The 23,280-nt window shown below is 53.5% G+C and overlaps 1 protein-coding gene across 1 annotated transcript; it reads right to left on the bottom strand.

Annotated features, from left to right (window-relative positions):
• Positions 1 to 15,302: 15,302 nt before the first annotated feature.
• GBX2 (gastrulation brain homeobox 2) lies at positions 15,303 to 18,349 on the bottom strand. Its single transcript, XM_045066725.1, has 2 exons — positions 17,396 to 18,349; positions 15,303 to 16,320 (listed from the first exon to the last, which is right to left on the bottom strand). Exons 1-2 carry the CDS (start codon positions 17,916 to 17,918, stop codon positions 15,797 to 15,799), a joined length of 1,047 nt encoding a protein of 348 aa, XP_044922660.1. The 5' UTR covers positions 17,919 to 18,349; the 3' UTR covers positions 15,303 to 15,796.
• Positions 18,350 to 23,280: the final 4,931 nt, after the last annotated feature.

Here is a 23,280-nt window from a genome sequence, read left to right as displayed (position 1 = left end):
TTCAAAGGAAAAATTGGGGAACATTTGTAGTTAGACAAGGTGTGATAATGAAATGGAGTAGATGTTAATCAGTTATGAAAGCGAGTAATAAAGAAACCCACCATCCCAGTGCCTCCAACGGAGATAATCACTATCTTGAATTTTGTGCCAATCTCTCCCTTGCTTTAAAAAAATACTTTAAGTCATATAGCACGTTGGTTTTGTTCGTTTCTGAGCTTTATAAATCTGAAATCCTATTTTTTTCCACTCAACTGATTTTCTAAGATTTATCTAGGCTGTGTGTCGCTGAAGTTCATCCATTTGTACTGTTCCAGCATGTGAATGAACCACAATTTGTTTATTCATTCTCCTCCTGATTTGAGGTTCCGGTTTTTGCCGTCACCAAGCAGGCTGCCAAGAATGTTTTCATGCAGACAGGTCATGATCCCAGGGTTCTGGGATTGAGCCCCACATAGCATTAGGTTCTCTGCTCAGCAGGCAGCCTGCTTCGCCTCTCTCTCTCTGCCTGCCTCTCTGTCTACTTGTGATCTCTGTCTGTCAATTAAATAAAAAGTATCTTAAAAAAAAAAAAAAAGAATGTTTTCATGCACTTCTCCAGCACAGATGTTTGGGAGTTCCTGCAGGTTTGTGGTCTCCAAGTTTTCCCTCCCTTACTCTAAAAGAATTTGAAGAATTACGTATTCTCTTCCATTTCTTTTTTAAGATTTTATTTACTTGGGAGAGAGAGAGTGAGCATGAGTGGTGGAAAGGGACAGAGGGAGAGGGAGAAGCAGAGTCCTGGCCTAGCAGGGAGCCTGACTCGGGGCTCAATCCCAGGACCCCGAGATCATAACCTGAGGCAAAGGCAGATGCTTAACCCACGAAGCCACCCAGGCACTCTGCCTCTTCCACTTTTTAAAGTTGAAATGTCAACTTTTTATCGTAAGTTTCAGAGTTGGAAAGGATATAACTTGGGTATATCTCAAATATTAACATTTTAAAATAATGACAGTATTCTTTAGATAAAGTAGTTTTATTTCATTGTGTTCCAAGTGCATTATCCTGAACATCATTACTATTGTATAAGGAAAATAGCAAAAATAAGGAATTTTGTCAAAGAGACAAAGAAGGAATATATCTAATCTGATGGTGAATGGCTAATAAATACATTGTTCTTTGTCTCATTTTGGAGTTAGCTCTTCCAGCTTTTCAAGCTAAACCACTTAAAAAAAAATCTGTCCAAAAAAAAAAAAATTCTTCCCGGTGCAAGTGGTGACTATGCTGGCAAGAACTGAGGAATGCATAGAACTGTGGAGTAGAACTGCTGTATTATACATCGGAAACTAATGTAACAGTGTATTCTAATTATACTTCAATAACTAGAACTGTGTCCAGCAGAGTGCAAACACCATAGCAATTTTCCATCACTCACCATTCCATTTAAAATTACATGACTAAGGTCTTTGAAGCTCAGAAATCTCAGCTTGCTCCCCCCTTTTCCCTTGAAGTTGTCCTTCTAGTCATCCTCCCCACAAAATGTAATCCTAATACTTGTATCCTAAAAGATAATTCACTGGTCACCTTATTGCACGTCTCTGCCATGCAGATATGTTTATAACACGAATTTTTAATTTATTTTAACTTCCCATGACCCTATTTCTCTACTTGTTAAACATTATTTTTAATAATGTACCAGCTAATCACTGGATTGGTTCTCCTCCGTGTCTATGAAGACAATAAATTGAAACGACTTGCAGGAAGTTTATTAGACAATCACTAGTCATTCTCTTTTACAACGTTGACATCAGAATCTCTCATTGCACCTCTGGCTGACAGTCTAGAATATTCTTTACAACCTGGGGTGATGCACCAAAGATTAGGCATAGTGGAGGGAGAGTGGAAGAGGGTGTCGTGGTGAGAGCAGAATGGATAGAAAGGAGGACATTTGGAAATGTGATTAAATAGGTTCCCTCAAAACCATCAGTTTCTCATTACTCCTTGGAAAGTCTTCATATGCATCAGTGTTCTAGAATAAATACCTAGAAGTAAAATCACCATGTGACTGTGTGTGTGTTTGACTTCACAGTATGAGAGACAAATCATTTTCCAACATGGTTGTATGAATTTACATTCCCACCATCTGTAGAGGAGGGTTCCAGGTCTCCACACCTTTGCGACCACTTGGTATCATCAGGTTTTTAAATTTTTGCAATTGGATAGATGACAAATGATATTTCATAGTGGCCTTAATTAAATTTCTCTGGTTACAAATTAGATTGAGCATATAATATAAATGTACTTGCCAATCATATTTCTCATCTATGAAATATGTACTTTTCATATTTCTTACTGATTAATCTGTTCCTTTTTCACTAGTAGCAGCTCTTTTATTGTTCTTTATACCAGTTCCATACAAAGATTTTCTTCTAGTTAATGGCTTTTAAAAAATGCTCTCATTTGATGAGCAGTGCATTTTGAAACCTGTTGAAATCTTTTAGAAAACAGCAATTCTTCCGTATTTGTTTCTTTTCTTTTTTTTTTTTTTTAAGTGGATCTTGAGGGACACCTGGGTGGCTCTGTCAATTAAGCGTCTGCCTTCAGCTCAGGTTGTGATCCCAGGGTCCTGGAATCAAGGTCCACATTGGAGGTGGGGGGGTCCTTGCTCAGTGGGGAGCCTGCTTCCCCTCTCCTTTTGCCTTCTGCTCCCCCTGCTTGTGCTCTCTGTCTGTCTCTGACAAATAAATAAAATCTTAGAAAAATAAACAAAGTGGGACTTGAACTCATGACTCTGAGATTAAGACCTGAGTGGAGATCAAGAGTCAGATGCTTAACTGACTGAGCCACCTAGGTGCCCCTATTCTAATTTTTTTTTTAATTTTGTCTTTTACATCAGTATCTTCAAACTATTTTTAATGTGTGTGTGGTGCATGAAGGAACATTTTTTTCTGGAGAGATAATCAATTGCTTCAACACTATTTATTTAAAAATCTGTGATGGGGCGCCTGCATGGCTCACTCAGTGAAGCATCTGCCTTTGGCTCAGGTCATACCCTGGGTCCTGGGATTGAGGCCCACATCAGCCTCCGTGCTCAGCAGGAGGTCTGCATCTCCCTCTCTCACTCCCTCTGCTTGTCTTCCCTCTCTGGCTATCTCTCTCTGTCAAATAAATTTAAAAATCTTTTTTTTTTTAAAGATTTTATTTATTTGATATATAGAGAGAAATCACAAGTAGGCAGAGAAGCAAGCAGAGAGAGAGAGAGGGGAGGAAGCAGGCTTCCTGCAGAGCAGAGAGCCCGATGTGGGGCTCCATCCCAGGACCCTGGGATCATGACCTGAGCTGAAAGCAGAGGCTTTAACCCACTGAGCCACCCAGGACACCCGTCCTACAGTTTTGATAGGAATGATTTTGAATCTTATGAACTGGTTTGGGAATAATCGACACATTTATGACACTGAATCTTTCCATTCATAATCATCGTGCCTCTCTCCATTTATTTTTATATTCCTTAATGTCTCTCAAAAAAATTTTGTAATTTTCCCAATTACCTTATATTTTGTTTTTAAATGTATACTTTTATTTCCCCCTCTTTATTCTTACACCTTTTAATTTTTCTTATCTTACTGCTTTGGTTAGGACCTCTAGATACAATGCCGACTAAAAGTAGTAATAGTGGTTTTCTTATTCATTTTTTGATAGCAAAGTTTATTGCTAAACAAATTTAAAATAGACTGAGAGAAAATTTTGCCCTGCCTCCTTTGCCCTCTTGTCCACAACCACCTCTCTGGCTCCTTGAAGACTGGTTTATGGTGACAGCTCAGTCATTAGTTATTGAATGGATGCGCTTCCTCCAGCCATGAATGAGGGCCACTTCACTGTGTCAGTGTCTGATACACCCCATGTATCTGGTCTTACTAACTTTTTATATCATAAATTCTTATATTATTTTTATATTACAAACTTTGTTAAAGGATTAAAGTGTTATTTCATTTTGGTCTTAATTTATATTTCCTTGAGTTGACCAATTTTATTTTATTTTTTTAAAGATTTTATTTATTTATTTATTTATTTATTTGAGAGAGACAACACAAGCCGTGGGTGGAGGGTAGAGGCAGAGGGAGAGGGAGAAGCAGACTACCTGTTGAGCAGGGAGCCCAGTGTGGGGCTTGATCCCAGGACCCTGAGATCATGACCTGAGCCAAAGGCAGATGCTTAACCAACAGAGCCACCCAGACATGCCTGATTTTGGCCAATTTTATACATTTATTAGCAATTAAAGAAAAAAAGTACGCATTGTTCTGCCCAAGGCCCTCCAGTGGCTTCCTGCATCACTTGACAGAAAATCCAAACTTCTTTCCAGAATCTCCAAAGCCTTCCATCATCAGGATGCTTGACTACTACCTTTGTGACCCCAAGGGTCCCACCCACCGCTCTCCTCACCAGTCTGCTCCAGGCACAGTTGTCTCATTGCTGGTCCCTCTGCCTGGAATGTTCTCCCCCCAGATCTGTGCATTTCTTGCTCCCTTCTGCTTTCAGGGAGCTACCCACTGTCACCTTATCAACAAGGTTGTCCTGACCTTCTTATCTAAAATAGCTCCTCTCACCCCTTGCCTCTTTATCTAGCCTTGTTTTCCTTCCTATCACCTATTTGTCTGTGTAGTGCCTGGTATTATATGACATTCGTTCATTGGTGTGTTTAATGTCACTCTCACCCCCTGGAATGCCAGCTACATCCCAAGACCAGAACAGTGTTTGACAAGTAACGTGTCCCCATAAATATTTGTGGGATCAATGGGTTTGCTTTTCACCTTCCATGAAAGGCCCGTCCATGCCCCTTCCCACCTTCCTTTCCCTTTTATTCTAGTCATTAATGTGGAAACATGTTTTTGACAAGTATTTTTCCCAGTTGCTCCTGATATTTTAACATTTTTTATGATCTTTTTAATGAACAGGAGCTTCCGTTTTTTACGTAGACAGCTTTGCTCTTCTTTCCTTGTGTCCTCCCCACTCAGCAGATAATTATTTAGCTAATCCTCTTTTCTAGGTTCTGAAGGTTTCCTTTTATCCACTGAATTCTGTAATCCATCTGTAATTGATCCACAGTAAGGTGGGAGGTGAGGATCTTTTCTTTTTCCCCAATTAGCCAGTTTTAGCAAATACCACATATGCAATAATTCTTCATTTTCCACAGATTTGTGGAGCTTTCTTTATCACAGATTCAATCTTCATATATTTGAGTCTATTTCTGAGTAGCTAGTCTGTCAATTATATAATGTAATCCAGGAGCACTAACCCTGCATCCAGTCTGTCTGGATATAATTTCTCAATCTACTGATTGATAGTTGCGTGAACTTGGGACCATACTTAACCTCTCTGTGCCATGGCTTTGCCATCTTCAAAATGTGGGTGACAATAATACAAAATTGCCCCTTCGTAGGTCCAAGAGGCTAGCCATTACCAGCCATTTCTTATGGTTAAACATAATACCTACCTCATTGGGTTGCTGTGAGGATTCAAGTAATTAACGAATTTTTTAAAAAAAGATTTTATTTATTTATTTGTCAGAGAGAGAGAGCACAGGCAGAGAGGCAGGCAGAGTCAGAGGGAGAGGCAGGCTCCCTGCGGGACAAGGAGCCCGATGTGGGACTCGATCCCAGGACGCTGGGATCATGACCTGAGCCGAAGGCAGCTGCTTAACCAACTGAGCCACCCAGGCGTCCCAGTAATTAACGAATTTCAGGTGCTCAGAGGAGGGCCCATCACCCATGGACGTCAGTTGTTGGCTCTTATTAGAGCAAATGCCCTCCTCATTATGTATTTTGGAATCATTGGCTCACTTTCAGAGAAGTCTTCTGGGACTCTGGTTGGGACTGTACCGAGGTAATCAATTCACCTGAGGAGTCCTGGCGGCTTTGAAATTCCATCCTCTCCCAGCTCACAGGCTGGTCTCCAACGGACTCCAGCATCCTCCCAATGTTTCTGCGCAGAGTTGAGGGAGGAGCAGGGTAAAGCATCTGGGGATTCTCCTGCCTGGAGGGAGAGTCTGGGGGTAGGGGAGGGTAGATCTGACCTAAGGGCTGGGGTGGGGGACACATGGGGTCACCTTTTACTAAATCTTTATTTCAAGACCAAGGCGGCCCTGTCAGGAAGAAATCACGTCAATGAGAACATTTCCTGAAAGCACCACTCAATTCCTCCAGCGGAGGCTGTGCAGATGCTGGGGGAGGTTGGCCAACTCCAGGTCTCATGGGCTGAATTGCTCAGAATCTGTGGGCTCTGACCTCACGAAGGTCTTGGTTAAACGTCTCCAACTTGGGCTGTAAACCCCACCATTTACCTGCCTGTCAGGTGGCTGGAGCGGGGTAACATGCAGTGGAAGGACCATTATCGTTAGTATTACTGTTGGTCTTGGTATTGTTCATTTATTTTGAGAAAGCTTTCCAAAGACCCAGTGACACCACAGAGGCCTTCGTGTCCCCAAGACACACCAAGGGCATTGTGGTCCTAAGCCCAAGGAAGTGGGATGCTGAATCGAGGAGGTGCATCTCAACCTTTGGCAGAGTGGGAGTTGTCTCTGAAAAGAGAGAGACTCCTCCCCAGATGGGTTCATTGTCAGCTCATAGCCCAGGGGCCCTGAGAGCTGTGTTTCCACAGTAGCCAGCCCAGCTACTCAGCTGGGGTGGGGGTGGGGGGACATCACTGCTACAGCTTCCGAAGCAGGTCATGACTTATCTGGAGCAGGGACGCTGGAGCCCAGGGGACATCTGTGTGGAGGAACTGGGTGACCCCTGAGGGCACCGAGTTCTAGGCAGCGAGTCTGGGAGAGGCTTGGACGCAAGCCCTGCTGTACGGATTCTGGGGGTGCCCTGCACAGACTCACAGCCCGGGGAGCTGAGAGAGGGGCTGGGGTGAATGCCCTCTCTCCCCATGGCCTCTGCTCAGGCTCCCCGAGCCTGTGTCCCCTTCTTGTCTGTGCTCTCTGGGGATGAGGGCCTTGCCTTTAGCCTCAGGGCCCACTGGTCTCCCACGATCAAAGTTGCTGTCTTACCGTGGCTCTGAGGGCCCAAGGGTGTGTCTAGCAATGTCTTGTCCAGTCTTCCATGCCTAGCCCAGTGCCAACAGAAGTGTTCTCAACCAGGGACAGTTCCCCTCTCCTTGAGAGAATTTTTGGTGGTCACATAGTGGGTCACACCTTTGAGTTCGTGGGACAGTCCTACACCACCACAAGGACTGTTGTGCCACCAACGCCAGACCATTGGTGGGGGAGGGGCTCTGCATACAGGTGGTGCCAGTGCAGGGAGAGGGAAGCCTCCCGTGGCGCTCTCAGGAACCCAGGCCACTACTAGGGTCCCCTCATCTCATCCCCAGATGGCCTCCTCTTCATGGCAGAACTGCCTTCTGGAGGGAGAGAGTAATTAGGGGAAAGAATGGAAATCTCCTGACTTTACAAATGTGACTTTGCAAAATGAGGCAGGAAGACAAATCTGTCTTCACTGTTATTCATTAAGGAAAGTCCTTTATAAATCCCAAATTAACAATTTCTCATTTAAAGATGGGCGATTATCATTCTTTTCTGGCAATTTGTAGCTTTCAAAATGCTGAAATATGGAAATTATTGGCAAGCAAATGCTAGCCATGTTCGTGGAAAATAGGAACCCACTTCAAAACTACGGATAAACATTTTAAAGAATGATCCATCCTCTAAAGTCTAAGAGCAAAAATCACAAGCCTATTATGGAAGCACTGCTTCGTATGTTTCAGATGACCCCATGAAGGTCAGCACTCTGGACGGTACAGAGTCCCACATTACTGGAAACTGAGTCTAGCCAGAGGATACACAACCCGGAGATTTGCTGACCTAGGATCATGTCACCTCTGTGTTTGCATTCTGCCTTTGTCAATGCTCAGGCTCCTACCAGCTTTCTAAATAATCCCTCCAGACACCTCTGGAGGGAGATGGGTTTCTGTGCAAATGAGTAACTGCAAATATTAGGAATGATGAAGGCCCTTCTGAAAGGAGACTTCATGTCATTAGTCTTGATTTACACAACCACTGAGACCTCCCCTGCCAACGTCCTGCTGAAGACTAAGAATGAGCCAGAGCAGGACTCCCGTGGACAGCCACACTGCCCCCTCCTTAGGGACTTGGGTGGGGGGCTAAGGCATCCCCACAGGGGTTGAGATGGTCTTCACCAGTTAACAGAGGAGGCAGCCTGCTGAGGTCTGAGAGTTCACTGCCCAAGCACTGGAGCGCAAGGCAGTATGAGTTTGAAACTGTGTTCAAGGCCTTCTGTGGGCTGCTGCCATGGCCAGACGTTACTGTTCCCCTCCTCTGTGTTACATCATCAACCTCCCAGAAAGCAAGACATCTTGAAGTTTCCACTCTGTGCAGGTCATCCGGCGAAGAAACAGTGGTTCAGATGGCTGAACTGGTCTAGCTCTAGCTAGAGTCTCTACAAGGATCAGCCCCTCCCCTCCACTTCCTAGGCCCTTTGCCATGTTCTCTGCTCCCTCTCCCCCAAGATCTAGCCAATTCCAGACGCTGGACTCTGTGAAGAGAAAGGAAAACTTGAAACAGGCCCAAAGCGCCCCCAGAACCCGCCCGCCACCCCAGATCCACCAGCAGGAGTGCTGTCTAGAATCCCTTTCCCTCCAGCGCCCTCTTCCCCAGCAGGCCCATGGCTCTGCCTCCCCAGGATGGGGTGGGGGTGGGGGTGGGGGTGGGGGGGCGGAGGTGGTCTGGTCCTCAGCACCCAAGGCTTGTGCAGACACAGAGATCAGGTGTGGCAGTGGTCCAGGATAGACCACCCAGCTGGAGGCTCTTCTAGTGGTCTAGCCACTGCCTCTGCAGCCAGGGCTGCCTCCCCCAGCTGCTGTGAGATCAGAGCGCCCTGGAAGGAGTTAAGGGCTGAGTACAGCTACTGCCCTTCCGACTCTACTTGCACTCCAGGCCTCAGCTACCTTGGCTGGTGCGGTGGGAGGGGTGTCCTGGAAGCTTCCAGGCTGAACCACCCAGCTTGGGTTCAGACACCTGCGCTGGACTGACCCTGCCTGAGAGAGGCCAGTCCAAGGCCTGATGGGGTCACCCCCCTCCACCACTTGTTTCCTTCCGAGGTGTGGCCGGGCTCGGTCTTTGTCATTCAAAGAGAGGGCCAAGCTCCCACCCTGGGGTCAAGCGGCCACTTCCAAACCCCACAGGCGCTCAGCCCACTTGGGTCGCCAGGCCAGGTGCTTGGGTAGAAGTCGGGCTGGGGGCGGGGAAAGAAGGAACGGGCAGGGGATCTGAGCCGGCCCGGAGTCCCGCGGGAGGGCCGGGTTGCGGGGTGGGGGGGTGAGGGTGGGGGAGGGAGGCTTAATGGGATTGGCTTGGTGTAATCCCATTTCAGCCTTTGTCGTTTGGCGGCCACGGGGACCGAGCTGGGGGGCCGGGCCCTTTAAGAGGACGCGCGGCCACACCAGAGACAGACCAGCACGACAAAGGCCCCAAGGGATCCGGTGGCGGGAAATCAGGAGATGGAGGCGGGTGGAGGCGGGAGGGAGGCGCCCGGCATGACGTCTGCCTCCGAGACCAGGCCCTGCCGCAGGCCTTAGCCTGCACACCAGGCCGCTGCCTCTAGCCTTGGGGGGGGGGGGCCTTTAGGCAGGGCTCGCTATACTGGGCGCTGGGCCCAGGAGAGTTACCCCAGAAAAGTCTGTTAGGGTCGAGAGTGAGAATCGCGCGCGGGATGAGCTACCGCGCCCACCAGTAGCCTCCTTGCCTCCATGGAGCTCTGAGCTGCGGGGCGCCCAGATCTGCTCCTCTCCCCTTTGGGGCCCAGGGGGCGCACGATGGTTTCGGACAGAACAGGCTCTCCTCACCGTCTGAGGACCTCGCCCTGAGCTACCCCGGCCTCGGCCTCCGCTTTCCCTTCCCTACCCCTGCGCATTGCGCAGCTCCGCGGTGGACACGTGGATGTCGATGGGGGCCTGTTCCAGGAAGAGCGCGGTGGGCAGGGGTAGGCCAGGGCCCGCGCACTGGTGGAGGTGGGAGTGTTGGTGGTGGACTGTGGGATCGCGAAGGAGGCAACAGCCCAGAGTCCACACTCGGAGATAGCTCAAAGGCCAGATGGGGTCTGGTGGGGCTGGATATGGACCTGGGGAGGGGGGCGGGGCATCCCAGAGACTAGAAGTTGGGGTGATGCCTGCATCGTGGAGGTCTGGGCTGTGTGGGGAGATCGCAGAGGCCAAAGGCGATGAGGGGACATGGAGTATGGGGGTGGAGGGTGGGGGCCAGAGACCAGATTCTGGCCTGGGGCAGATTCTGGCAGTGGGGTAGAAACAGGCAGTGGGGTAGAAACAGGATGGAGCACAGAGGCCCAGGCCGTCGAAAGGGCTTCTGGCAGTGGAAGGTAGGGTTGACGAGTTGGAGAAATGCGGAGGCCAGACTTGAGTGCACAGTGGGCTCTCAACTTCCATAGGCATCTCTGAATGGTGTTTTTGGTTCCTCCAGTGGGCTGGGGTCTCTTGGCCGTTGGGGATCCAGGAAGACAGAAAATCATGGCAAGGCAGGTTGAGACATAGCAGGGAATCCCACAACTCCATGCACTCACACCCGTGCTTGCCCCAGAGCTCACTCTGTGGGGAGGGAGGCCTTTGCAGGGACCTTTGGGTCTGAGCTAGAAATCTGAGCAGCATCAGGGAAGGTAGCAGCAGCAGCATGTGCCCCAGGTTTCTGGGACCCAGACTGGCCCATGACCCACCCCTAGCAGGGCGCCCATGGTTGTGGGCCTGTCCCCTCCTTGTGGCCCGGAGCTGGCAATGCGCACCGAGTGTAAAGTGTGCTTCCCACCCCTGGCTCCACCAGGTTGGGCCACAGCGCTGGCAGGAGACTCTGGGTGCTGTGACCCAGGTCTGAGGCCAGTCGGGGGGAGTGCTCTCCCTGACCTTCTTCCAAAGCCATGGAGGGCGGAAGTCAGCTTAGGTCTCTCACTTCTGAACTATTCAAATAGGCAATCAATTTTATGATGTAATTTATAATTTATGCAGGTTGTCTTCATACATATGGTGTTGCTTTTGTGTGTCGGGGTTTCAGGTGCTTTATTACTCTGACGGTGTGATTTGCATTCATGTTAGGTTGCCAGGATCATATTTCTCCTGTTTACACCATAAGGGCCCAAAATGAAGATTAATGCCTCCTCCCTTCGCCCGGGCCGCTTCTGGTAGACCCCAGACCGCAGCTTCCCCCTCGACCCCAAAGCCTGGCTCCCCGACAGCCCCGGCGCCGAGCTTCAGAAGAAAGAGGCCCTGTCCCTGGCATGAGGGCCTTCCAGGAAGCCCTGCCTTGCAGAGGGCCCAAGCAGGCCTCCTGCTCAGACTGCCCACTGGAGAGAAGGCAGGGGTGGGGGGTGTTCCCGGGGAAAGAAGCAGGCATGCGCCTACAGGAGCCTCCTTCCCAGGGAGGCCATGGCTGGGTGTGGGCAGGCTACTTGGCTGCGTGGTCACTCCACTATCCTGCAGGCGAGAGGAGAGCCAGTCGAGGTGGATTCCATGGCTGGGCCTCAGGAAGCCTCCTCCAGCTTTCCCCAGGGAAGCGGATGAGATCTGGGAAGGCCCAGGATCAGCGAAGGTGGTGACCAGATCTGAGGTCCACTGGAGTGAGCCTCCTGACTTCCAGCGTATGCAGATGCCCCTGCCAGGAGGAGGACAGTGGAGGACTCCACTTGGGACAGGACCGGGGAGAGGGAGCAGTCGCAGGAGCCCTCTGCTAGGGTAGGCAGGCACAGCTGAAATGATTAAGCCAATTAAGCTCAAACAAACAGACACTAGGCTAAACGGGCTTTGACCCTGAGAGAAACCGCAGCCTTGAAAATGCAGGTGCTCAGGCCAGCCACAGGCTCAGCCAGAGACTCTGGATGATCTTGGGAGGCACACCAGACCTGGAGGTCCGCCACCCTCAGTTAGCTGCAAGTCTCCTGTGAAAGGACGACCCAGGGGGGCTGAGGACTAGGAGGCAAATGCTGAATGTGGAGGCACGTGCTAACTCTCAAGAATTCCCTCGTGGACGGGGTGGGGGAGGATCCAAGCGCTCGTGGCCCAGGCGGCCCCAAGGATATCCCCAGCCCCTGCAGGGAAAGTGGGAGAGGTTGCTTGGGGGCAAGACCAGTCCCATGAGGGCTCTGTTCAAGGAAGTGTAGATGTGTTTTCAAAGGATGCTTGGTTCTCCAAAAGAGGGGGGGGGGTTGCCCAACTCTCCGGAGATCTAGGGCAGAGGGTCCCTGATAGGGTTGATGCTCCCTCACCCTCCCCACTACCCTTGTCCAGCTTGGTGCACAAGGGGGGCCGGCAGCCCCCAGGGCCTCTAGCGGATGGCTGGGGGCGCCGGGCCGGGAGCTCCCAAGCGTAATTATTTGATCTGCAGATGTAAGTGGAATTTATTGTAACAACAAATATAGTGATGTCAAAACCCAACCTTGGATTAAAGCCGGCAGCCAAAGGGGAAGTGTATTAATTTCCAACAGCATCTCAGGCCAGAGCCTATTAGAACAAGCTATTCTTCAGGCCCCCCCATCAGAATTAATCATTGGGAGTTAATTTGAAGCTCAGACAAGTTGCTGTTAATTTAGTGCAGGGAGGACGGGATGGAATAAAAAGCTGAGGTGCTGGCCGAGCCTCGTGGGTCTCATTAATCAGCCAGCTGAGACGGCCTGGCTTGATTACAATTTGCAAAAAAATTCATTAGGGCCCAGGCGATTGACAATTTTTCTCTCTGCCTGTGATGTGACTCATTAGGCAGCCAAATGAAAGCCATGATGACGGCCATGATGACAGCGGCCATCAAGCGCTGCTTGTTTATCTTCCTCCCCTCGGCCTGTCTCTCGGGCCTCGGCCTCCGCACCAGGCTCTCGGGGGCGCCCCGGCATTGGGGGTTGGGAGGAGGGGCGCAGCTTCCCAAGAGAATAAACGGGCTCCACGTCCCCAGGCTGGGGGAGCTCCGGCCCCTCTCCTCGTGCTTCCGAAGGGCGAGGGTCTCACAGCTGGGAAGGGCCAGGCAGCATTTCCCCCCCACCCCACGGGGGTGGGGATTCCCGGAGGTGGCCCCCAGTTTCTAGGGAGCTTCATTCCCGAGAGGTTCGCGTAGCCAAGGCTCTGGGTCCCTCTGTGCTTTCTGCACCTACCACGGACTTTCAGAGAAGATGGGTGGGAGTTACACCTGTTAGGGTGTAAAGGTGTAGGGGAAGCGGGGGCGCTCCAGAATCTGACCTGGGCACCCAGCTCTCGATACCCAGGGTTCTTCCCGCAGGCCCAGAGTGCCAAGTGGGGGCGCCCCCGCCCGGGAGGCCGCCGCTCCTTAGGCTGGGACTCTGCACCACTCGCCACTGTTCCGCCGGGGGCGCCTATCCATCCCGCCCCCGGACTGACTGGCTCAGGTGTGCGGGGTGGGGGTGGAGGAATGGGACATGGTGGGAGCGGCGTCTCCTCTGGCCTCATGCGCGGGGAGGCGTGTGGCCGGGGGAAACCTGCCTGAGCAGGTGACGCCAGCGGGTGATCCGGGTGGCGCACCAGCTGGTCGCTGGCAAGATCAGGGGGAGCGGCCGGGCCTGGCTGACCGGGCGCGGGGGCAGGGAAGGACCCCGGCGCAGCCTCCACCGCGGGCCTCAGGGCTCTTGGTGGGGCAGGACGGGGCGGGGGTGGGGGGGACAGCAAGAATCCCCTAAGCTCCACGCGCCCGGCAGAGCCCGCTGAGGCCTTCGGAGGACCGGCCGCTCCGCTGTATTGTGCTCGAAAACCAAGTCTGGGCCATTTTCCACGCCTGGAAATCTTGGGAACACGGCGGGAAACGCTGACTCGGTCGCTTCCGTCCCTCACCTTGTGCCTTAAGTGTCGACTTAGGCCGCAGTCCCCACGGCCCTCCGCGGCGGGGAGGTGACGGGTTGTAAGCGGAGTACTTTAGGCCAATACTAGTATTGGCCGAGGGCGCCGTGTCTGCCCTCCCAGGGTTGCGATCCGTGGTGGGTACCGCGCGGTTGCTTGGGAGCCTGCTCCCCACGCCGAAGGCCGAGGTTGGTGAAGCCTCTGGCTTCTTTCTCTTCGCCCTTGAGAGGCCACAGGTCAGGGGGCCGCGCTCCCTCTCGCTCACCCGCTCCAAGCCCCTGGAGAGACCCGGGCCTGTTCGAGAGAGTCTCCAGGGGTCCTGGCCTGGCGCTTCGGGGTCGGGAAGGGAGCGTGCGTCCAGGGCTAGGCTCGGGTGCGCGGTGCCCAGGGCTGGGGGTGGTGGGCCTCGGGGGCCCTTCCCGCGCCCTGTGAGCCGCCCGGCCCAGGCGGGGAGCTGCCCAGCTCTCAAGTACCCCTGCGGACCAGCCGCCACCCCGTGTGCGCCCTTCTCCGCGACCCTTTTTGTGCTGCCGACCGCCCCAGAGCCCTCGGGGTGGGGCGGTGGTCGGGGCCCGCCCCTCCGACCCCGCCTGGAGAGGGAGGTGCGCGGGCTGCCGACGCTCTTCGCACGCCCGGCCCTTGGAGCTGGGCGCTGCCGGGAAGCCCAGCTCGGTTGGGTGGGTTTCTGCTCCCGTCACCAGATAACGCCCGGAGCCTGATTTATGGGCCGCTTGGCCCAGCTTGGGGCGCAAGCACCGCTCCTTTTCCGACCGGGGATGTTGGTAAGAAAACGATTTTCCTCCCTGGCAGTGGTCGGTTTAGAGCATCAGGAGTCTGTGAAAAGCCACCAATACCCGCGCTCGCTTTCCCTCCTCCGGGAGCCCGCTGCCTCCTCTGGCCGAAGTTTGCCAGCCTCCTAGGTATTGATTAGAGCAGGCAAAAGGGAAGAAGTCAGTTTTCTAGGATGAAAAAGAGGCTCCCTTAAATTAAAAACCCAACTAGAGCTCTCGCTCTCCACTTAAAAACCTAGTAGTAAGGTGCAAGGTGGCTGGTGTCCAGCCAGCCTGCAGAGACCAGGACAGGGGACTTTTATCCAGTACGGGCCCCAGACCAGCTACCTGGCCATAGCCTGGCAGTGCCCTCGAAACAGTCAAATCTGGACACACTTATGAGACCCAGAGATTGGTCTTTTTTCCCCCCTTCTCTCTCTCTCTCTCCTTTTTATTATTCACAAGACTGCGATTGTTTAAATGTCATAACTTATAAGAAAAGAAGCTACATTGAAATAAATTAAACACAACGGAGACGTGCTTCAAACATGGCTCAGATAGGATGTGCAACCCCAGGAAAGAAAGCCAGGCAAAACCAAATCAAAGCAAATCTCCCGGCTGCCCCCAAAACATCTGCTTTTCAGTCAACTAAAAAAAAAAAAAAAAAAAAAAAAAAAAAAAAAAAAAAAAAAAAAAAAAGAACCCCACAAAAAACCAAATAAACAACAACAACAACAAAAAACCCAAAACGAAGATGGAACCAAAAATGAGCGTAAACCCCATGGTTTGTTCTGGAGTGTTGTGTTTACCTTTGGAAAAGTATGGAAAGGAGGCTGCTATGCGTGGAAGATTACAGCAGAGGGTTTGTTTTCTTCTGGAATGTGAGTGGAGAATATTACTGGGTAGTTTGGTCCTATAACTTTCAAAATACTGCGGCTGAGATCCAGTTTATATAGATATCTATGTACAAAGTAGGATAGTATAATAAATATTTAGTGTGTCTTCAGGTGTAGCTGTAGCCCCTTCAAAAGCAGTCATTTAAGCCTTTTTAATGAATATACTCTCAATTTGCTTGGGGTGTCCAAAGTTGGGTGGGGGTGACTTTGAGTTTTGCTTCAAACATGGCAGAAGCCACCGCGGTTCCCTCCAGAGCTGTGGCTTCTCCGCGGTGGTCCAGGCCCCGGGTTCTCCCTGGATCCTCAGGGCCGGGCCTGCTCCAGCTGCTGATGCTGACTTCTGATGGCGAACCTGCTGACGTGGACGGGGATGGGGACGACGATCTTGGGGTTCCTGGAGGGCTCCCCTGTCTTGGAATTGGCATTGCCAGCCTTGACGCGTTTCCACTTGGCCCGGCGGTTCTGGAACCAGATTTTCACTTGCACCTCGCTGAGTTTGAGGGCGTGGGCGATCTGCGAGCGCTCGGTCAACGAGAGGTACTTTTTGCAGTGGAACTCCTTCTCCAGCTCGAGCAGCTGCTCACTGGTGAAGGCAGTCCGCCGCCGCCGGTTCTTGCCCGTGGACGTGGTGCTGCCCGCCGCGCCGCCGCTCGGCGGGGTCTCCTCCAGCGCATGGCCGGGGTCTTCTTCCTTGTGAGCCGCCTGGCCAGTCAGATTGTCATCCGAGCTGTAGTCCAGATCACTCTCCAGTGAGAAACTCTCCTCCTTGCCCTTCGGGTCGTCTTCCAGCTTTGACTCGTCTTTCCCTTGCCCTCTGACAGCCCCGACTGAAAGCAAAACCAAACGGCGTTTTATTACATTTCGCACACTGGCCTTCCTTTCCCCTTCCCACCGTCACTTGGGCCTTTTCCCCCCTTAGCGGATTGTCTTTCTATGACATTAACACATTGTGATTTCCTGGCCTTTGAGGGGCAGAGGGGGGGGGGCGTGAGAAAGCTCAAAGGAGGAAAGAAGACAGTACAGACGACGGCCCTTTGCCCAGAACCATCACTCAAGGGGCCCCAGGCCACGTCTGCACCCTCCCAGCCTCCAGCAGCTTAAGGCAGAAGTAACAGGAGGCCTGTGGCCCAAGAGAGCATCCTCTTTGTCCCCAGGGTGGGGGCTGGGTGAGGACGGAAGAGGAAATTCATGATCCATCTTGCCCCCCACCCCCGCAGTGTAAATTTAGTGAGCCTCAATTACATCGCAGTCAAAGTGGGGACACAGGGAGGTATAGATCCCGGACAGTGTCTCAGTGTCTTTTTTATTTATTTATTTCTTTTTTTTTTTTTGACAGATAATGTTGGCAAAAGGGAAGTTTTGAAGCCTTAGGAGAACTTCCCACCAGACACCACAAAACACCCGCAGACGCACAGCCTCCCAGGAATCTGCTTCTCCCGGGCAAGCCCAGTAAAGGGGTTTAATAGGTTTGGGGGAGTCCAAACCCGGCGCCCCCCCCACCCACCCACCCACCCACCAGCACACGCACTACTGAGACACATAGCCCAACCCGCCACCCCTAAAGGCTGAAACCTATCCGGGGCCCCAGGTCACGGCTCGCAGGAGGGGATGGTTAGACTCCTCCAAACTCGCCGCCAGATAGGTCAACCGCCCCGCGCAGCAGCTGGCCCCGGGAGCTAAATGCCACCCCACCCCCTAGCTTGTTGCTCGGCTCTAAATGCCCCCCGGAGGCCTCTCGGCACAGCTTGGCCGCGTCCTCCTGCCGCTCAGGAGGGGGAAGCCGGGGCGGGGTGTCGGGAGGGGGCTCGGCCTCGCCCCCTCGGCCCCAGCGGGAACCCGGAGCTGGCTCGCCCCCGCCCCCTCCCGCCCCCGCGCCCGGGGTCGCGCGCGCCGCCGACTCACCGAGCGACGCCTGCACAGCCTCGGCCGCGGAGAAGGCAAGCAACGAGCCCTCCTTGGCCAGGAAGCCTTTGCCGTCCTCAGTGTCGGCTTGCAGCGCCTCCGCCTTGTCGAAGTTGCCGCCACCCGGCAGCGGCTGCGGCGCGAACTTGCGGGCGGCCGCCGCCTCCTGGTGCTGGGGAGACGCAGAGAAGCCTCCAGGCAGCGTAGCCATGAGCGTGGAGGTGAGCGCCATGCCCTGCGCCAAGCTGGAGCAGAAACCGGTGGGCAGGCTGGGGATCTGGTGGTGAGGGTGCGCGGGCGGCAGCGCGGGCTGCAGCGCGGCCTGGGGCAGCGCGGGTGGCGGCGGCGGCGGCGGCGGCAGCACCACCGGCCGGTAGGGCATAAACATGGGATAGCCGGTGTAGACGAAATGGCCGGGGCTGGGCTGCGGCGGGCTGCCGATCAGCGAGTCTATGCTGAAGGCGGTACTACTCCCCAGCGGGCGCTGCATCATCATCAGCGACGGCGGGAACGCTGCGCTCATAGACGCGCTCGGGAGAGGCCAGCGAGAGGCGAAAAGTCCCCGCGCCGCGCCGCCGCCAGGAAGCCCCCCGGGCGCTGGGAGCACAGCCGGGTGCGCTGAGCAGGGGCCGAGCGGAACCCTGAAAGCAGGCGCCGCCGACCCTCAGTCCTGAGCGGGTTGCATGCCCGGCGGGAGCGCGTGCGGACGGTACGCCGGGTGAGGCCGTGCGCCCCGGAGTGGAGAGGGCACCCGGGCCCCGCGGGCTCGCTGGAGCAGCTGCCCGCCGCTTGCCCGTCGGAGCCCGCGCGAGTCTCGTCTGCCACCCTCTGCCCCGGCTCTCAGCCGTCGGTGCGTCCGTCTGTCGGATCCGCAGTCCGTCGCCTCCCGCGGGCCGCTGGGGAGCGCGCGAAGCTGGCGCACTTGTCTTCGGCGGGCGCCGCCAGCACCTTTAAATCGCGCTCCTCTTTCTCATTCACATTTTGCCTGCTGCCCGGCCGGGCTTACCTCACGTGGGGCCAGGCACCACCGCCTATTGGCTGCGCCGGGAGGGGGCGGAGCGAAAACGGGGCTCCGCCCCTTCTACCAGGGCTGGCCGGGAGCCGGCCGCGGGAGCCACCGGCCAAGCGCGCGGGCCCGAGAGCCGGGACCTGCGCGCCGGGCCCGCGCCGCGCAAACTTGAAAAGGGCTGTGGGCTCCAAAGCTCCAAGGCTCGAACCCTGCGGCCCGACGTCCTAGTCGAAGCCGCCTCCCAGGGCATCTTCCGGGGTTGGGACCTACCGCGGCTGGGCCAGGGGCGTTCTATTTCTCCCTCAAATGCCCTGGAACAAACCTGTCCGCGGCTCTCCCTAGCGTTGGGTGCCGCTGCTGCGCCCGTGCTCCAGAAGAGGTCCCCAGAGTTGGGAGCAAGGTCCTGCCCCTTCACATCCGCCCCCAGGGCTCTGATCGGGAGCTGGAAGGCCCCAGCCACCTCACTGCGCCCCCCCCCCCACGCTCCCGGGCGGGGCGGGGAGGCTGCTGGTCCCCCCATCCCGACCTGGGCCCTCCTGTGAGCGATCCCTTCTCATTTTTCATGACATTCTTAATCATCGCACCTATTTACACACTTTGCCTGCGCGCACCAAAATAACAGCCACGATAATTATGATAATAAAGCGAGTCCTTTATCTGCTCCATCCTCGGGGAGGAAGGGGGAGTTGCTGTGCCTCCAGATTGTATAACGTGAGATTATCCTGATGAAAGCTTTATGATGTTTGCTCAAATAAAAGCTGCGTTTTGTAAATAGGCGCTAATTAAGCACGTTGAGAACCGAGGGAGCGCTCACCCCGGCGCCGCCACCCGGTTTCCTGAGCGAGGACTCGAGGGCGCGCGGTTCCCCTTTGCCTACTGCAGGATGGAGCGGATTCCCTCAAGATGTTTCCCCTGCCTCGACAATGGTAAAATCCCAGAATTTGGGAATAAGGGAACTGGCGGGGAGAGAGTGGGGGCTAGTGAGGTGCTTATCTCCTTCTCTATGACAAAACCAGAAACTTGCAGTGCTCGAATTTCTCTTAAAAAACGGAATCGTTAGTGGCCAGGGCTGCCCGTGCAGTGCGCGTCAGTGCGCGCGGGGCTTCCACGCGCCCGCAGGACCTCGGCTCCAACTTCCCGGGTCTAGACGCTCACCCGGAGCGGCCGAGGAGCACCTGGTTCGCGAGGAGAGGAGAGAAGGGCATTGTTATTCCAGTCATTAAAAATCAGCTCACGCCGAGGACCTAGTGGTTGGGGAGTTGGCCCGTGTTGGACGTGTGTTATGTATCACTTACAAGCACATTTAATTGGGAGATAAAGATAAATCGATCTTTATGAATTTATCGACCCTATTCCTTGAAGCTCTTCTTTCTCGCTCTTCTTTCTCCCGCTCTAATTCCAAGGCCCCCAGGGGGACGTCTTAATTCGAGAGCACCTCTAAAGCCGTGGGTCTGGCCAGGAACCCACTGCCCACCCAAAGGGCCCTGGAGGAAAGAGAGGAGGGTGCATCCCGGCGCCCCCGAGTGCTGGGAAAACTCGCCGTCCCCGCAGCCAGCCGCCCTCCTCCCGCTTGCCTCCTCCCCCCCGCCCCACCGCCACCCGGACAAAGACGTCTCGAGCGCGTTTCCCCACTCCAGGCGGCAGTAATAGATGGCTCCGGCGGCAGGCGGTTTGAAAGGAATTCATTAGGACGCCGCTGACTGTACCGCCTGCACTCCCTTCACGCCCAGACCCCGAGGTGGCTTAGGCGGCGTGAGGGGGAATCGGTGGAATCCGCGGGGCAGGAGGTGTCTGTGGGGTCTTTAAGCTCTATCCCTCTTTCTCCACTCCTACAAAAGAAGAAAAAGAAGAAAAGGAAGGGGGGGGGATCGAAGCCCAGGGCAAAAGGCTGATTTCTTTATGAGCATAATAAATACTCCCTCTCATTATGGGATAGTTACAGGCACAGAGTCTCTGGTATGGTTACCTTGTTTTTTGAATACTAAGAAAAAAATGTTCGACTTCTTGCTTGATTTACGTTGCTACAGCCGGGTCTCTTCGCGGCTTGACACTGGCGTGTGTGTGTAAGCTGTTACTCATTTTACCCAAGCAGATTTGCCATCCACTTTGCTATTTCGCAGTAAAAATATTGTTCTAGGGACTTCCGTCGCCTGATTACCCTCCGAGAGACAGGGATTCCTTTGATTATTTTGGTGATAATTCTACATTTAAAGTTCAGCAAGAAGATTTAGGTCCGCTGAATTATAGCTACACTTGAAATAATTTGATGGCATATTATTTGCATCCATAAATTGCTGTGGAAAGTATTGACTGCGGGGGTTATAATACTAATCTTCTTTTATTAGTGAGTTCAGAGAATTCTCATCAATATGAATTTTATTTACTAGTGTGCTTTTTCTCGAATGCAATGCGGTCATATTTTCTCATCTAATGCTTAACTGCTCAGAAAACGACTGTTCGCATCATAAAAGGATTCTTGTGTTTCGCCGGTGATTAACAAGATTCATTCGGGGCACCTCAGCTACCTGCAAAGCGTTCAGAGCGCGGGGACTGCGGAAAATAAAAGCCCCTAGAGTTCTTCCTTTTCTCCTCCGAGAGATTTATGGGTAGCGAGCGACAGGTACAGGGCTTATCCATCCTTCGGATTCCTACCTGCTTACCTCGGACCTGCCTCAAACTGCAGAACCCTTGGGGTGACTCGGCTCGGCCCAAGCTCCGCAGGAAAACCACCTGGCACAGATCTTTGCAACTTTGCCTTCAGAGGTACCCCCCTTCCCCCCCAGCCCCCACCGCGCGCGCTCCCTCGGGTTCGGAAAAAGGAAGGACACAACCTCCAGCACATCTGGGTGCTCCAACTCTAGTTAACTTCCGAGAACTTTTTTTTTCCCCTCTCAGGAAGACTCCCGCGGGGATGAAGCTGGCCCACCCCTTACGCACTTTCCTCGGCCGATGCCAAGCTGGTGTCAAGACCGTATTAAGCCACTTAAAACCTCAGACGTCGGTAAAAGTGATGGTAATTAAGTTGTCTCCACGCTTCGGGGCTGTCCCAGTCAACGTTCGCGTGCAGGTGTATGGAGGCTGAGTATAAAATGCTAAACGCACAAGTACATGAATATTCATGTAGCAAAGTTGCGTCGGCCCGTGGAGTCCAGCCCAGAGGAGGAAGCACGGCGAACCGCGCCTTTTACAACCGCGGTCAGGGTGGAGGTCGCGGGCGGTGGAGGAGAAGGGGCTCCGTGGGCGCCCTAGGTCTCCGTGGGTGCGGAGACACCCGCAGACCCAGCGGGCCGGGTGCTCCCGCCCGCCACCCAGTCCCGGGAGAGAGGCTGGTTTCTCTGGCAACCGTGTTGTTTTTATTTATAGAGACTTTGAGTGGCCTGATCATTCGGTCATGGCAGCGGCTCTTGCTCCTGGCAATCGTTGGGAAATAGCTTGGGATGGGTTTTATTTATGGAAGGGCAATTGGGATTCACACCCAGCAAACCCACAACAGTCCCTCCCAAGCCCAAGACGCACTTACAAAGGGGTGCTTGTGTAAAATTCCCCATCAGACACACCAATTTGCAAGTAGCAGAAAGCATTGAAGCCTCATCTTTTTTAACTATTTTATTCAGCCTTTTTTTTTTTTTTTTTTTTTTAAATCTGAAAGCCCAAAATAGACTCCATGTGGTTCTAAGTGAAGTCAGCCCTTGGCTGGCTTTGAAATAGCTCCTGCAATTATGTAAAAGAGCCATTCACTAACAGGACGGAATTAAAAGGGATCTCGCCTGCTTCCCTTTCATTGCCAACCTCTCCTGTTTGGCTTTTCAAAGCGCTTCCAACACGATGTCTTTCTCCAGGACAAAAGGCAGAACAAAAAAAGTCCCCAAACTTGTAAATTGAACGTCAAGGGAACTTTAAACAATTTAAAGCCCATAAATAATGATAAAGGGGACTGGCAAAAAAGGCAAACCCATTCAATTAATAGAGTTTCCCAAGCAAAGATCAAGTGGTTTATAAAATGAAAGTCTTTGGTTTCATTATTCTCCTCCTTGACCATGCAGAAAGCAGGACAGGGGGTTTTTCTAAAGCGCCCTGAAGAAGAAACACTTTGCGGGACTGTGTGTGCTGAGACATTCTTATGTAGAAAGTTTTGCTTTTTGTCCCCCACCCTCAAAGTAGCAGAAACAAACCCGCAAATCAGAAACGTAAAAGGGAGGAGACTGTGTGTGTGTGTGTGTGTGTGTGTGTGTGTGTGTGTGTTTTCTTGGGGGACTTGGAAAGTGTTCCCCGCAGGCCCGAAGGCCGGGGAACCTGACCCTTAACACCTGTGCCGCCCTCCCCACCCCGGTGCGCAGTAACAGACGGAGCCACCGGCTCGTGGTCTGTGAGCCGTGCCCTCATAGGATCTAGCGGCGGGGATGAGGAGGGTTCTGCACCGCCCGGGAGCCTGGGATCTGCGGGCCGGGACGCGCTGACCTGTCACTCCATCCTGGGCTCGGCTTCAGACACCGGGCCTAGGCGTCCCAGGGCGCAGGCGGAGGTCCTAGTTGCTTTTGGGAATAGCCCCACAGGTTGGAGTGGGGAGTGCGTGACCACTGGGGGTACTGGATGGCGCGGGAATCCCCGCGCCCGCGCACAACATTAATCGCCTCGCGAGCACACAGTCCTGGGGGTGGGGTGGGGGAACGAGGATCCTTAGCGGGGGTTGAGGCCCGCCGCCCCGGGGTTCCCAGCGTCGGGCTGAGGCCGGGGCGAACCCGGTCCGAGGGCTGCAGTTGGGGGACGGAAACTGACGCGCGGACGGCAAGGACTGCGAGTGCTCGTGCGGGGCCGCACAGGACGAGCGTCCACTTGGGTGGGGTCCGGGGCTGGCTGCTGGGGGGGCCCGGGAGGC

This window comes from Mustela putorius, unplaced genomic scaffold (genome assembly GCF_011764305.1).
Source record: "Mustela putorius furo isolate JIRA1106 unplaced genomic scaffold, ASM1176430v1.1 tig00003869_pilon_pilon_pilon, whole genome shotgun sequence".
Taxonomy (NCBI): domain Eukaryota; kingdom Metazoa; phylum Chordata; class Mammalia; order Carnivora; family Mustelidae; genus Mustela; species Mustela putorius.
Note: the sequence above shows the minus strand (reverse complement) of the source record. Positions and strands in the feature narration are given on the sequence as shown.

What these genes read in the sequence shown, in the direction of transcription:
- GBX2 (XM_045066725.1), bottom strand. Translation starts at nt 17,918, where the DNA reads ATGAGCGCAGCGTTCCCGCCGTCGCTGATGATGATGCAGCGCCCGCTG. An exon ending in GGCTGTGCAGGCGTCGCTCG is followed by an intron (nt 16,321 to 17,395) that starts GTGAGTCGGCGG and finishes TTTTGCTTTCAG; the next exon opens with TCGGGGCTGTCAGAGGGCAA.